The sequence below is a fragment of the Heterocephalus glaber genome, unplaced genomic scaffold, assembly GCF_053883595.1.
Source record: "Heterocephalus glaber isolate CG9 unplaced genomic scaffold, H.glaber_assembly_v1.0 deba00000809, whole genome shotgun sequence".
NCBI classification, from domain to species: Eukaryota; Metazoa; Chordata; class Mammalia; order Rodentia; family Bathyergidae; genus Heterocephalus; species Heterocephalus glaber.
The window spans coordinates 2,869,708-2,882,731 of NW_028258163.1; the positions used below are offsets into that span (position 1 = coordinate 2,869,708).

Consider the following 13,024-nt stretch of genomic DNA (forward strand, 5'->3'; position numbering starts at 1 on the left):
CCTACTGCAGGTCTAAGGTCAATCTAATTCCAGTCAGAGGGTTTTCTCTCTCTTAAGTTCTTTTCTGATTGTATTACTTTTTCTGTTTCCTTGAGTGTATGTTCGATTGTTGAGTTGTTGTTATATGGTTCTGATCCTCTTCAGATATATGGTGACTCTAAGTTCACATCTCCTGAGGGAGAATTCTCCCTTGAGCATCCCAAGATGGAAAAGCCTCAGCAGAGCACCCTTAAGACAAATCAGGCCTCATGGTAGAGACGTCAAACCCAGTCTTCGGGCATTCGAAACTTCACAGCTCCAGATTACTACGTCCTTTAAAAACAATTAGTACATATTTGCAGTACATAATGTTTACATTCCTCACGTGGAGTTGGCACATGTATGTAACACATCTTAATAATTCCCTCCTCTCCCTCTCCACTCCATCTCCTGATCCCCTACCCTTTGAGATAGCTCTGTTTCCTACTATCTTTTATTTTGCTCTTTATTTAAAATTTGGGTTTTTCACATAAGAGAAATCATGTGCTATAAGCTTGTGTGTCTGATTTATTTCACTAACATTATGGTCTCAAGGTGCATCCATTTTCCTACAAATGACTCAAATTTTTCTTTCTTTATGGCCAAGTAGTACTCCACTGTGTGTAAATACCACATTTTCTTTATCTATTCATCTGTTGATGGATATATAGGCTGCTTCCAAGATTTGGCTATCATGAATTGTGCTCCTATAAACATGGATATGCATGTATCCCTGTAATATGATGTTTTTAATTCTTGTGGAAAGATATCTATAAGGGGAATAGCTGGGTTAAATAGAATTTCTAGTTTTAGTTTTTTGGGTGGTTTTTTTTTTTTGGTACTGGGGATTGAACTCAGGTCCTTGCTCTTGAGAGGTGAGGCAGGTGGCAGAACCATAGAGCTAAATCCCCAGCCCTCTAGTTTTAGTTTTTTGAGAAATCTCCATACTGATTTCCGTAGTTGTACTAGTTTACATTCCCAACAACCAATGTACAAGGGTTCCTCCTCCCACCCCCTCAGCCTCACCAGCATTCGTTATTATTTGATTTCTTGAAGATGGACATTCTGACATTCTCAGTGTTGTTTTAATTTGCTTTTCTCTAATGGCCAGCGATGTTTAGTGTTTCTTCATGTATTTACTAGCCGTTTGTACTTCTTCCTTGAACTGTCTACTCATTTCATTTGCCCATTTTTTAGTGAATCTTATTCTGGGGAGTCTAATTTTTCTTAGTTTTTCATATATTTTAGATATTAGTCCTCTGTCTGAGGAATGGCTGGCAAAATTTTTTTTCCATTCCACAGGTAGTCTTTTCACTCTATTGGTTGTTTCTTTTGCTAAGCATAAGCTTTTTTTCTCCCAGTACCAGGGTTTGAACTCAGGACCTTGTGCTTGCTTAGGCAACTGCAGTGCCACTGAGCTACATCTCCGGCGCCTGTGCAGAAGCTTTTTAATTTGGTATGATCCCATCTGTTGATTCTTGGTACCATTTCCTACGCAATTGGAGTTCTGTTCAGCAAGTCCTTGCCTATGTCTGACTTCAAGAGTTTTTCCTATTTTATTGTACAACAGGCTAAATGTTTCTGTTTTAACATTTAGTCCATTAATCCATTTTGATTTTAGTCTAGTGCGTAGTGAGAGATGTAGGTCTAGAGCAATCTTCTGCATGTGGGTAGCCAGTTTTCCCGATACCATTTATTAAAGAGGCTATCTTTTCTCCAGTGTGTGCTTTTGGCCCCTTTGTCAAAAATCAAGATCAATGTGCTTGGGGTTGTTTCTGCATCCTCTATTCTGTTCCATTGATCCCCATGTCTGTTTTTGTGCCAGTACGATGCTGTTTTTACACTGTAGCTTTTTAAATATAACTTCGTCGAGTATTGTGATGCCTCCTGATTTGCTTTTGTTACCAGGATTGCTTTTGCTATTTGGGTCTCTTGTGGATCCATATGAATTTTAGAACTGTTTTTTCCAGTTCTGTGAAGAATGCGGTTGGCATTCTAATTGGGGTTGCCTAAATCTGTGTATCGGTTTCAGAAGTATGGCCATTTTGACTATATTGGTTCTGCCTATCCAGGAACAGGGGATAGCTTTCTATTTTCTGATGTCCTCCTTGATTTCCTATTTTAGGGTGTTGCAGTTTTTGGTATAGGGGTCTTTCACTTCCTTAGTTAGGTTAATTCCTAAGCATTTAATTTTTCTTGGTGAAAAGCTATTGTGAATGATATTTTTTCCTAATTTCTTTCTCAGTGGGTTCATTATTAGTGTACAGGAATGCTATGGATTTTTGTGGGTTGATTTTGTATCTTGCTACACTCCTGAATTTGATCACTTATTCTAAAAGTCTTTTGGGGGGAACAGGGTCTCATTATGTAGCCAAGGCTGGCCCTTGAACTTACTATGTAGCCCAGTCTGCCCTTGAACTTGCAGTGACCCTCTTGCCTCAGCCTTCAAAGTGCTGGGATTACAGGTGTGCGCCTCCATGTCTAGCTGTAATCTAAGAGTCTTTTGGTAGATTTTTTTGGGTTTTCTATCCAAAGTATCATGTCATCTGCGTATAATGATGATTTGACTTCTTTTCCTTTCTGAGGGGTGCGGGTTAAGACAGGGTCTTGCTATATAGATCAGGCTAGCTTTGAACTCACTATGTAATGTGGCCCTGGCTGGCCTTGAACTCAAGTCAGTCCTCCTGCCTCAGCTTCCCAAGTGCTGGGATTATAGGTGTGCACTGTCACTCCTGGCTCTTTTCCTATACATATCCCTTTTATTGCTTTTTGTTGCCTTTTTTTTTTTTTTTTTGGTACAGGGAATTGAACTCAGGGCCTCACGATTGCCAGGCAGGCGCTGTGCCATTGAACTACATTCCCCAGCCCTTCTTGCCTAATTATGCTTGCTAATTTTTAGAAGACTATGTTGAACAGGAGTAGTGATAGTGGACATCTTTGTCTTGTTCCTGATTTTAGAGGGAAAGCTTTCAGTTTTTCCCCATTTAATATGATGGCGCCAGTAGGTTTGTCATAAATGGCTTTTATCAGATTGAGATAAGGTCCCCCTATATCTATTTTCTTCAGAGTTTATTTTTCATGAATGGGTGTTGGATTTTGTAAAAGGCCTTTTCTCTGTCTATTAAGATGATCATGTGAGGGCCAGGGATTTAGCTCAGTGGTTCTACCACCTGCCTCGAAAGCACAAGGTCCTGAGTTCAATCCTTGGTACAAAAAAAAAAGGTAAAAAAGATGATCATGTGACTTTTGGCCTTGCTTCTGTTTGTGTGCTGCATTACATTTATTGATTTGCATATGCTGAACCATTTTGCCTCCCTAAAACGAAGCCTGCTTGTTCATGATGTATGGTCTTTTTGTTGATTCATTTTTTTTCGTATTAAATTCTTTTATTGGTACATTGTAGCTATACAACACAATTACATTTCTCATTGGGAACTGTACCTTTACATAATGCATCTTGGTTCTTATTTTTTCCCCATTCCTAGCCCTCCCTTCACGCCCTCCACCCTTCCCTATTTACAAAGACTTTATTTCCATTTTTTCCATTTCTCATCATTTTTTCCTTTCCCTTCTTTCCTTTCCCCTGGCCCTCCCACTACCCCTACCCCTTTGGACCTTTTCTTCCTATTTTACATTATCGATTATTCATTCTAATCATTGGTACATTTTAGGTATACAATATAATGACATTCATCATTGGAAATTTGCACCTTTACATAGTCTCTCTTGGTTCTTATTTTTCACCCTTGCCCAGCCCTCCCTTCAACCCCTCCAGTCCTCCCTATTTACAAAGATTTTGCTCCTATTTTTCCATTTTCTCATATTAATCCCATTCCCTTCTATCCTTTCCCCTAGCCCTCCCACTTCCTTCCCCTTTGCCCCTTTTCTTCCTATTTCACATTACCTATTATACATTTAGTCCTTATTTACACTTTCAGTTTCTCACACTAGAGAAACTATTCGGTATTTACACATGTGTGTCCTATTTATTTCACTTAAGAGTATCGGCTCAATGTGCATCCACTTAGCTATAAATGTCTCTAATTTCTCATTTTTTATGGCTGAGTAGTACTCCATTTTATTAAAAAACCACATTTTCTTTATCCAGTCTCCAGTTGATGGGCATTTGGGCTGTTTCCAAGTTTTAGCTATTACAAACTGTGCTGCTATGAATATGGGTGCACATATATCACTGTGGTATGATGCTTTTAATTCTTTGGGGAAGATCCCCAGCAGTGGAATAGCAGGATCAAATGGGACTTCCAGTCCTAGTTCTTTGAGGTATCTCCATACTGATTTCCACAGTGGTTGCACCAGTCTACACTCCCACCAGCAGTGGAGCAGGGTTCCTCTTTCCCCACAGCCCCGCCAGCATTGGTTATTGGTTGATTTCATGATAGCAGCCATTCTTTCTGGAGTGAAGTGGAATCTCAGCGTTGTTTTCATTTGCATCTCTTGAATGACCAGTGATGTTGAGCATTTTTTCATGTATTTATTTGCTATTTCTACTTCTTTGTGTGAGAAATGTCTGTCCATTTCAGATGCCCATTTTTGGATTGGGTCTTTAAATTTGGGAGGTCTGATCTTTTTAAGTTCTTTATAGATTCGAGATAGTAGACCTTTGTCTGAGGAAGAGCAGGTGAAGATTTTTTCCCACATTGTGGGTTGTCTCTTCACACTGTTGGTGGTTTCTCTTGCTGTGCAGAAGCTTTTTAATAAGAAGAGATCCCATTTGTTGATTGTTTGTGCTAGTTCACGGGCAACTGAGGTTTTGTTCATAAAATCTTTTCCTACACCGATGTCTTCAAGGGTTCTACCTAACCTCTGTTCCAACTGGTTCAGAGTTTCTATTTTAATATTTAGATCTTTAATCCATTTTGATTTTAGTTTAGTGCATGGTGAGAGATATAGGTCTAGTTTTAATCTTTGGCAAGTTGAAGCCCAATTTTTCCAGCACCATTTATTAAAGAGGTTATCTTTCCTCCAGTGAGGGTGTTTGGCTCCTTTGTCGAAGATGAGATGGCTGAGCGTATCTGGCGTTGTTTCTGTATCTTCTAATCTGTTCCACTGGTCCTCAAGTCTGTTTCTTTGCCAGTACCATGCTGTTTTTATCACAGTAGCTTTGTAGTAGAGTTGCAGGTTGGGGATTGTGATACCCCCTGCCATGTCTCTGTTACCTAGAATTGCTTTTGCTATTCTGGGTCTCTTCTTGCTCCAAATGAAGTTTTGGATTGTTTTCTCGAGGTCTATGAAGTATGCTGCTGGATCTCAATTGGAATTGCATTAAATCTATATAGCAGTTTTGGAAGTATGGCCATTTTCACTATATTAATCCTTCCTACCCAGGAGCAGGGGATGTCTGTCCATTTTCTGATATCATCTTCAATCTCTCTTTTCAGAGTGCCATAGTTTTCAGAGAAGAGGTCTTTAATTTCTTTCGTTAGGATGATTCCTAGGTATTTCAGTTTTTTGGATGCTATTGTGAAAGGAATTATTTGCCCTATTTCTCTCTCAGTGAGTCTGTCATTTGAGTAGAGGAAAGCTATTGATTTTTGTATGTTGACCTCGTAACCAGCTACTTGACTGAATTTGGTTATTAAGTCTATAAGACTTTTGGTGGTGTTCTTGGGGTCTTCTATATAGAGTATCATGTCATCTGCAAATAATGACAATTTGACTTCTTCATTACCTATCTTTATTCCTTTTATTTCTTTCTCTTGTCTAATTGCCGTGGCTAATGTTTCCAGAACTATATTGAACAAGAGTGGTGATAGTGGACATCCTTGTCTTGTTCCTGATTTGAGTGTGAAGGATTTCAGTTTGTGACCATTTAGTATGATATTGGCTGTTGGTTTTTCATAGATGGCTTCTATCAGTTTGAGGTAGATAACATCTATTCCAATTTTTTGTAGGGTTTTTATCATAAATACATGTTGGATTTTGTCAAATGCTTTTTCTGCATCTATGGAGATAATCATATGGTTTTTGTCCTTGGCTCTATTGATATAATGTATTACATTAATTGATTTTCGTATATTGAACCATCCCTGCATCCCTGGGATGAATCCCACTTGATCAGGGTGTATGATCTTCTTGATGATCTTCTGCATTCTGTTTGCCATTATCTTATTAAGGATTTTTGCATCTATGTTCATTAGTGAGATTGGCCTATAGTTCTCCTTTTCACTTGGGTCTTTCTCTGCTTTGCGGATCAAGGTGATGCTTGCTTCCAGGAATGAATTTGGGAGTATTGCTTCCCTTTCAATTTCATTGAAGAGTTTCAACAGTAGTGGCAGCAGTTCCTCTCTAAATGTCTTGTAGAATTCAGCAGTGAAGCCATCAGGGCCCGGGCTTTTCTTAGTTGATAAGTTTTTAATTATATTTTCAATTTCATTGGTTGATATTGGGTTGTTCAGAATTTTTAGGTCTTCTTCGTTCAACTTTGGTAATTCATATGCATCTAGGAATCTGTCCATTTCTTCTGTGTTGTCCCTCTTATTGGCGTATAGGTTCTGGAAGTAGGTATTGATGATGATCCTCTGGATTTCTGCTGGGTCTGTTGTCATTTCACCCTTTTCCTTCCTAATTGCATGGATTTGGGCCTTTTCTTCCCTTTTTCTGACAAGGTTGGCTAAAGGTTTGTCAATTTTGTTGATTCTTTTGAAGAACCAACTCTTGGCTTCATTGATTTTTTTGTATTGTTCTCTTAGTCTCCATTGCATTGATTTCTCCTCTGATCTTTATAATTTCCTCCCTTGTATGAGCTTTGGGTTTGTCCTGCTCTTCTTTTTCTAGAAGCTTGAGGTTCAGCATCAGGTTGTTTAATTGGGCTTGTTCTGTTTTCCTAATATGTGTATTCACTGCTATGAATTTCCCTCATAAGACAGCTTTCATTGTGTCCCAGAGGTTCCGATATGTTGTATTGTCATTGTCATTTAATTGAAGGAACTGTCTGATTTCTTCTTTAATTTCCTCTGTGACCCATTGGTTATTCAGAAGTGTGTTGTTCAATTTCCACATGTTTATGAAATTTTTTGAGTTTCTTTTGCTATGGATCTCCAATTTCATTGCACTATGTTCTGATAATATACAGGGGATAACTTCAATCCCTTTGCACTTACTTAAACATGTTCTGTGTGTGAGTATGTGGTCTATTTTGGAGAATGACCCATGTGCAGCTGGGAAGAATGTGTATTCTGATTTTGTGGGGTGGAAGACTCTGTAAACATCTGTTAAGTTCATTTGTTCAAGAGTTCGATTGAGTTCTAGTATTTCATTACTTATTTTTAGTCTAGTTGATCTATCTATTTGTGACAGTGGGGTGTTGAGGTCCCCCACTACAATTGTATTAGTGCATATATGACTTTTCATGTCCGTTAGTATTTGTTTTATATAGTTGGGTGCACTAGTGTTTGGTGCATAGATATTTACGATTGTCATCTCTTCCTGTTGGATTGTTCCCTTTACAAGGATGTAGTGTCCTTCTTCATCTCTCTTAATCAGTGTTGGTTTGAAATCTACTTGATCTGCCAAGAGGATAGCTACTTCTGCTTTTTTTCGGGTTCCTGTCGCATGGAGTATTGTTTTCCACCCTTTAACTTTCAGTCTATGAGTTTCCTTTTGAATGAAGTGTGTTTCTTGTATGCAGCATATTGTTGGATTTTGCTTCTTGACCCATTCTGCCAGTCTATTTCTTTTGATTGGTGAATTGAGACCATTAACATTGATGGTTATAACTGAAACGTATTGACTTGTCATTGCCATGACTTTTTCTTTTTGTTGAGTTCTCCCCCTTTCCATTCAATTTCTTGTCATGCCAGATGGGTTCATTCTGCTTTGCTTCCTGGGGTTGTGATCCTCAATGTCCGTTCCTAGAATATTGTGTAAAATTCTTTGGAGTGCTGGTTTGGTATTCATGAAGTTCCTAAGGTGCTCTTTGTCATGAAAGTATCTTATTTCTCCATCAATTTTGAAAGATAGTTTTGCAGGGTACATCAATCTGGGTTGGAGGCTTTTTTCTTTCAGGGCTTGGAATATGTCACTCCAAGCTCTTCTTGCCTTGATGGTTTGTGTTGAGAAGTCTGCTGTGATTCTGATGGGCTTTCCTTTGTGTATGATTTGTTCCTTTTCTCTGACTGCTTGGAGAACTTTGTTCTTCTGTTGTGTTTCTGGAATCTTAACAATTATATGCCTATGTGTAGATTTTTTTTGATCAAGGCTATTTGGAGTCTTATATGCCTCACTTATCTGTATGTCAAGCTCTTTTCCCCTGCTTGGGAAGTTTTCTGCCATTATTTCTGTGAAGAGATTTTTTATGTCATCTGCAATCTCTCCTGTTTCTTCATTGAGCCCAATCAGTCTTATGTTATTCTTTTTTGCATCATCTAGCAGCTGCTGGATTGATTTCTCATGTTCCCTTATAATTTTGAAGCAATTTTTCTTTTCCTGGTCACTAAGTGCAATCTTATCTTCTATATCTGAAATTCTGTCCTCACATTGGTTCATTCTGCTGTGTAGACTTTCCATGGAGTTTTTCATGTCCTGGAAATCTATTTGCATCTGTTTTATGGATTCCATTTGTTTCTTATGTTGGGATTCCATCATGTTCCTCAGCTCCTCTCTAGATTTATTAATCATGTCTTGCACTAGGGGCACAATTTCTCCTGTTGTCTGAGAAATTATTTCTGATTTCATTTTTTCCAGATCCCCTTTTGTTGCCATTTCAGTGGGTCCAGGTGGTTGAGTATCAGAGTGTTCCATCTCATTTCCCCTTGGGGTTGCTGTAGGTGATCTGGAAGTCTGGTTTTGAGACTTATTTACGTGTTTTCTCATTTTGACGGGGGCAGGGGGCTGTTAGCGCCTGCACGGATTACCTCCTCTGAGCTGGGTGAAGTGGAACAGGGGCTGTGAGCAGCAGTAGGGATGGTGACCCAAAAGCCCCTTCCTGTGGGCTGGGAGCAGCCGGAGTGATGGTGTCTGGGAAACCCCTTCCTCTGGACCAGGAGCAGTGGGATGGTGGCCCAAAAGCCCTTTCCTCTGGGCTGGGAGCAGCGGGAGGGATGGTGACCGGGAAGCCCCTTCCTCTGGACCAGGAGCAGTGGGATGACGGCTCAGAAGCCCCTACCTCTGGGCCGGGAACAGTGGGACTCAGTACCTTGGTCTGGTGGTCTGGTGTCCTCTGCGTCTTTGTAGTGTGGAATCAGGTGGCTGCCTGTCTGCAGCGGGCTGATTCGGCGTGTGTTCCACGTGACTGGGGACCTCGGTAGGGTGTGGGCAGACCTGCCTGTCTGCAGCGAGGTGATTCGGTGTCTTCTGATTCATTGTATTTTTTTTCCAGTGTCTTGTTGAATATTTTTGCATCTATATTCACTAAAGAGATTGGACTATAGTTCTCTTTTTTGGTTGGATCTTTGTCTGGTTTTGGAATCAGGGTAATGGTAGCTCGCAAGATTGACTTTAGGAGTACTCCTTGCCTTTCAATTTCATCAAAAATCTTGAGAAATATTGGTGTTAGAACTTCCCTGAAATTTTTGTGGAACTCAGCAGTGAATCCATCTCAACCTGGGCTCTTCTCAGTTGCTAGGTGTTTTATTACTTCTTTGATTTCATTGCCTGTTATTGGATTACTCCAGGTTTTTAAACCTTGGTTCAATTTTGGTAACTCATATGTAGCTAGGAATTTATTCATTTAACATTTTTAAAGGATGGTTTTCCATTGCTAGCTTATGAAGAGTGCTTTTTGTGTTCAAGAATGTCTTTAGGGCCGGGGATTGAGCTCATGGTGCTGCCGCCTGCCTTGCAAGCATAAGGTCCCGAGTTCAATCCCCAGTACCCTAAATAAGTCTTTACAGTTATTACTTTTTTTTTTTGGTATCAGGGATCAAACTCAGGACCTTATGCTTGTGAGGCAGGTGGCAGAAACACTGAGCTAAATCCCCAGCCCCAATATAATTATTACTTTAAAATGACTTTTCTATCCTAAATATGAGTTTGGTGATGAGGAAGATTTTCATGTATGCTTAGTCTTTCTTCTTGAAATCAGAACTTGGGTTCCTCTGTCTTGAGGATTATTGGGCTTTTGGGATGGCTCTAGAACCTACTTGGTTTCTACTAATTACAAGGTCAATGACCTCGTCTGGTTGGGAAGCCCCAGAACCAGCCTTAAGTCCACTAGATAGGGATCTGAGAGGCAGTCTAGCCTCAACCCACGTGTCCCAGGGTCCTTGGAACGAGAGGCCCCCAAGACTAGTGGTGGTCTCCTGGGACCACTAAGTCCAGCCCCTTGACAAGGTGGGCACTCACTCTTGGCAGCTGCCTTGGGACCACCCATGTGACCTTATCAGGGGCTGATGAACCAAAGAACGGAGCTCACATAGCTTGTCCCAACCCTACCAGTTGTGTGTCCCCCATTCCTCATGCCTACCTCCTTGCCAGGACGGAGGTCAGGTGCTTGTCTTGGGACTAGGTTGGTGCAACAGTGACAACCAGACCTGTACCCTCTTTTCTCCCCTAGAACGTGCTAGAGCTGAGCGTTTGTGATGAAGACCCAATAACACCCAACGACCATCTCTTGATAGTTCTCTATGACCTCTCCAAGCTCTGCTTCCGGAAGAAAGTCCATGTGAAGTTCCCACTCAACCCAGAGGTAGGCACAGGAGCCCAGGCCCACAGTGCCCTGCACCTTGAGGAGCAGTGGGTTATTCCCATGATGCCATTGCATGAGCTTCTCCCCATAAACACACAGCCAAGTCAGGAAAAGATAGTGCTGCCTGTTCAAATCTCAGCACTCTGTGTTACTAGCCACATGGAGGCTAGGAAGACAGCTTCGCTCCTCAGAGTTTCACTTCTCATCTATGCAACCGTGACAGTAACATCTACCCAGGGTGTTTTGAAGCATAAGTGAAAAGCGTAACTAAGGCACCCAGCAGTCCATGCTCATGCCACAGAATGGAGATGTTCATGCTGGTTCCTTTTCCTCTTTTCTACCCTCACAGTCCTGTTTTAGGGATGTCCAAGGAAATGGGTACCACTGAGAGTAAAGGAGGAAAATCCACAAGTCAGAAAAGTTCTGAGCTAAAGAGATCCAGTCATTTAACAAAAGCCTGACATCCAGCAGCAGGGCAGCCATGCTTGTCACCCTGCCCCTTAGGGGCAGGCACCCTTCCCCTCCTCTTGTTCCTGTGGGGAAACTGAAACCCTGGCTTGCCTCACGCTACACAAGAAATGCAAGGAAGGGCTAAGAGAAGGGCTCTTGCCTTGCCAGACTTGGGCTTTACTGAGGTTCCCTTGCTAGAGCTCTGAGCCTGCGGGAGGCTGGAAGCACAGTAGGGGCAGAGGGACACACGTGCTGGTGTAGGGGTCAGTGGCTCCCTCTGGCCCTCCCTGGGATGTCAGTGTTGTTCCTGATGTCAGAGACTTGGGGACAGAGAGTAGAGGGGGCAAGAAGGGCCGGAAGCTGCCCCTTCCCCGTGGCAGCAGGGCTGTGGTGGGTGGGGAACGACAGGGCAGATTCTCGGGCAGTAGCCGGTCCTGGCTGGCCAGACTGCACACACAGCTCACAGCCCCTCCCTCCCCCGCCAGGGCTTGGAGGAGCTGGAGGTGGAGTTCTTGCTGGCAGAGAGGTGAGTAGACCCAGCCCTGGACAGCCATGTTCCTGACCTCCAAGTGGCTCTCGGCTTTTTTCTGTTCTCCCCCTTCAGTCTTGCTCCGGCTCCCACTCTGGGCCCCGTAGTGAGCTCCAGCTCCCTTGGCAGGTGGGTGTGGGCCCTGCCCCTGCTCCCCAAGTGCAGCCATCAGCCTGCTTTAAAGATCCAGTCCCCTGCATTCCTGAGGGTGGCTTCTGGGAAGAATTCCTGCCAAGACAGTATGGGGGGCCTTAAGGGCCAGCAAGAAAAAGATCAAGACATCAGTTCTCTTGACCTGACCCAGAGCTGTCAGAACAAACACCCCCAAACCCTGGCCCAAGCTGCTGGACCCACATCAGCAGGGAGACCCAGTAGGGTCTTGGAGCTGTGACTGCTGGGCCACACACAGGAAGGAGAAGAGGGCAAAGAGAAGGAAGGGAGGAAGCAGGCAAGCCACAGTGCAGGAGGGCAAGATTCCTTGTGACAGGGCAGCCCGTTCTCCTCTCTTCTTAACTCTTGCAGGTTCGGGCCTTATACTTGTGATCAGCCTGGACACAGTGGGAGGGTAAGAGGCATGAGACAGGACAAGAGGTTTGATCAGGTTCCCCACTTGGAGAATCCTCTGCCGAGGAGAACTTGGACCGTTTGAGGGACCTTATTTCCCAGCATCAGTTGATTGGTGAATGAGAATTGGCTTCATTTCACATGGAAGAAAATCTAAGCTCCCAGGGACTGGGGATTTAGCTCAGTGGCACTGTGTCTGCCTCGCAAGGGCAAGGTCCTGAGCTTGATCCCCAGCACAAAAACAAAAGAAAAAGAAAAAGAGAAAATCTAGGCTCTCTTCTCCAGTTGTTGTTTTTGGGTTTTTTTTGGTGCCGGGGATCGAACTCAGGTCCTTGCACTTGTGCAGCAGGCGGTGAAACCACTGAGCTAAATCCCCAGTCCTTTCCTCCATTTCTTGGATGGACAGGACTTTTGGGAAGAGCTTCCATGCCTGAATTAGAAAATGGCTTACAAAACAAAATATGTCAAAATTCATAATAAAAGTTGATCTGAAGACACAGTCACCTTGGGCTTAATTTGGGGAGGAAAGGGTATGGACCAGAGCTAATTGTAAACTTGGAGGCTTATAGCCTCAATTTTATAAAAGATGTCTAACAATTTTACAAAATTTTACAAAGATGTCTCACACCCACCAGACTGCCCACCAGACAATTTTACAAAGATGTCTAACACCTACCAGACTGCTCTCTGGCTGGGTTGGAACTGTTAGGTGCATGCATTAGGTAAAGCACACAATGGAGACTGGATCTTTTTTTACACAAGATATTTATTCCAAGTTAGTTATTTTATGTAGTAGTTTTCCCCCTCAACAGACTTAT

The 13,024-nt window shown here is 42.3% G+C and overlaps 1 protein-coding gene across 6 annotated transcripts in view; it reads left to right on the top strand.

Moving 5' to 3' along the window:
- The window catches only part of Pla2g4e (phospholipase A2 group IVE), an 86,737-nt gene that overhangs the window by 52,114 nt on the left and 21,599 nt on the right, over positions 1 to 13,024 (top strand). For all 6 annotated transcript variants that reach the window (XM_021241761.2, XM_021241759.2, XM_021241764.2 and 3 more), the window contains 2 exons: positions 10,532 to 10,663; positions 11,599 to 11,639. In XM_021241761.2, the coding sequence (XP_021097420.2) occupies positions 10,532 to 10,663; positions 11,599 to 11,639 (173 nt within the window). The remainder of the gene's footprint in view (positions 1 to 10,531; positions 10,664 to 11,598; positions 11,640 to 13,024) is intronic.